The sequence below is a fragment of the Sinocyclocheilus anshuiensis genome, unplaced genomic scaffold (genome assembly GCF_001515605.1).
Source record: "Sinocyclocheilus anshuiensis isolate Anshui unplaced genomic scaffold, SAMN03320099.WGS_v1.1 scaffold1116, whole genome shotgun sequence".
Taxonomy (NCBI): Eukaryota; Metazoa; Chordata; class Actinopteri; order Cypriniformes; family Cyprinidae; genus Sinocyclocheilus; species Sinocyclocheilus anshuiensis.
The window spans coordinates 62,365-65,066 of NW_015548257.1; the positions used below are offsets into that span (position 1 = coordinate 62,365).

At 33.0% G+C, this 2,702-nt stretch overlaps 1 protein-coding gene across 3 annotated transcripts in view; it reads right to left on the reverse strand.

The window, feature by feature from the left end:
• The window catches only part of LOC107655465 (yjeF N-terminal domain-containing protein 3-like), a 12,637-nt gene that overhangs the window by 3,909 nt on the left and 6,026 nt on the right, over positions 1 to 2,702 (reverse strand). For all 3 annotated transcript variants that reach the window (XM_016442958.1, XM_016442957.1, XM_016442959.1), the window contains 2 exons: positions 2,091 to 2,201; positions 1,897 to 2,010 (listed from right to left, as the gene is read on the reverse strand). In XM_016442958.1, the coding sequence (XP_016298444.1) occupies positions 1,897 to 2,010; positions 2,091 to 2,201 (225 nt within the window). The remainder of the gene's footprint in view (positions 1 to 1,896; positions 2,011 to 2,090; positions 2,202 to 2,702) is intronic.

Genomic DNA, 2,702 nt, shown 5'->3' on the forward strand with positions numbered 1-2,702 from the left:
AACATGCTAGTCACTTGCTAATCATGCTAACAACATGATAACGACATGCTAGTCACTTGTTAATCATTTTAACAACATGCTAGTTACTTGCTAATAATGCCAGCAACATGCTAACGACATGCTAATCATGCTAGAAACACGCTAACAACATGCTAGTAACTTGCTAATCGTGCTAGTGACATACTAGTCACTTGCTAATCATGCTAGCAACATGCTAGTTTACTATTTCTTATCTATTTATCTACCTATCTGTCTATTTATCTATCTATTTTTCTGATAGATTGTATTGCCTTCAAAACTTTAAAACTACTTCAAATTAGTTAAAACTGAAAACCCTCAAACTTTAAGCTTTTAAAACTACTTCAAACTTTCTGGCTAGGCTTTTTCAAGCCAGCTTAAAGTTTGTCTACAAACTTTACTATCTAGTTATATATATTATCACTTAAGTTCTATTTTGATTTTCATGAAAAATACAGTACTACTTAAGTAAAACCCTAGGTTACTGCGCTTAGACTGCTATAAATGCACTAATAGCACATGATTGCATTATTCATTTCTATGTGTTTAGATGTGTACCAAAATGTACAATTTAACAGACAGCATACTTTTAGCATAAAGTACTGAAGTGCTATATTTTTAATGTGGAAAAAAGTGCTACTAATGACAGTAATAGTGTACTTGATTGTACTATTTAAAGACACCATAAACATGTAATTAAATATCATATAAAGGGAATGTTAACATAATTACAAAACATTTTAAATGAACTATTTAATCTACAAAAATATGTGGGCAATACATTATAAATACATTTTGTGCCTATTCATTATATATTAATATTTTAAATAATTCATAAGTGTATTTTCTATGTATTGAAAAGTCTATGAAATATGGTTTCAATTGTACTGCAAGTGGTAACTAAATACTATTTTTTTTTTTTTACAGAGATAGTATGTTAAAAGCACATTTTAGTTCATATTCATGATGTCGCAAAATAGCACAGTTGAGTACACTTAGATGTTCTGAAGATTATCTTAAGTACTAAACAATATTTTTTTGTATATTAAGTACAAAATTAGTGCGCGAAAATAGAGCACATTATAGAAGTGTACTAAGTGTATTTTACTGCACTTTTTAATTTTATCAAGTGGAAACGTTTGGTAATGCAAGCAAACACATATTTTACTGAAAGCTCATTGTTTGTGATATCAACCTAAAATTTGGAACATAACTTTAGATTTATGACTTTGATCTTCTCGCTGTTTTACTGTAAATATACTTAACTAGTGAAAAAAACCTCTAATCTAAATCTAATAAGCACAACTCATGTTTAGTTAACATTAGGAACGGAAATCTACAGAAGCCCTGAAAACATTGACAAAAAATCCAAGGTGGAAAAACAAATAGTGTTTCCTTTCTTAGCCGAAGTCCTAAGACTTTTTTTTTCTCCAAAAAACTTTTTCCTTTCTTAAAAACAGTTTTCTCTCTGAAAGAATGAATGATGGCCGCTAACATTAGCACAGACCTCAACTTTCTCTCGTGTTTCCCTTGAAGTAGGAGAAAAAAAGTTTTTAAAAAAGCACTTTATTTTACAGTCCTGTTCTGCATGTATACTATGTACTTGTTATAGTAAATACAATAACTGGGTAATAACAAGGTACTAACCCTAAACCTAACCTAACCATGTACTTACCTTTTATTACCCAGGACGTTTTTTGAAGAGAGAAATTTTTTTGAAGAGAGAAAGAAGTTTTTGAAGAGAGAAAGAAGTAAGTTTTTTGAAGAAAGTTTTCTGTCTGTAGAGAAAGCAGCTTTCTGAAAGCGCTCAGGGCTTCTGTAGTCGTCTGTTGAACTCAGATGTGCTCCTGGAGTGAAGGCTCTGGGCTGTTTGCTGACCTCAGTGGGCAGGTAGGACAGGAACGGCAGGTCCATCCGCTCACACTGAAGCCTCAGGTCCTGATGAAGAGCGTCTGAGGAGCGTTTGGGGATGAAGACGGTGGGGATGTACTCCTGTCACACACACACACACACACACATCCGTCAGTCTCAGAGATCACAGACGCTGATGAAGCTGTGGTGCGTTCACTCACAAACACATGCAGATGACGAGCACACGCCAGACCCACGCAGCCGTTCTGATCCGGACCGCAGGCCACCAGAACCGTCGGCTGCCGCTTCTCCAGAGACGCCAGCGGGAAAACCTGCCAGAACAACCGCAGAAACCCATTCCAGCACAGCATTACAACAAAACCGGGAATCTCAACTTTATAGCTCGCAATTCAGGCTGTTTCTCACAATTCTAGAAAACAAAATGTAGAACTGTGAGATATAAAGTTCAATTCAGAATTCGATGTTTACATCTTGCAATGAAAATAAAAATATAAAAATCAGTGCTGTCAAATGATTAATCGTGATTAACCACATCCAAAATAAAAGTTTTTGTTTACATAATATATGTGTGTACTGTGTATATTTATTATGTATATATAAATACACACACATACAGTATATATTTTGAAAATATTTACATGTATATACATTTATATATATTCTTATATTTTATTATATATAAATATATTTAATATATAAACAACATATTTTTCTTAAATATATACATGCATGTGTTCGTAATAAATATACACAGTACACACACATATATTATGTAAACAAAAACTTTTATTTTGGATGCGATTAATCGCGAT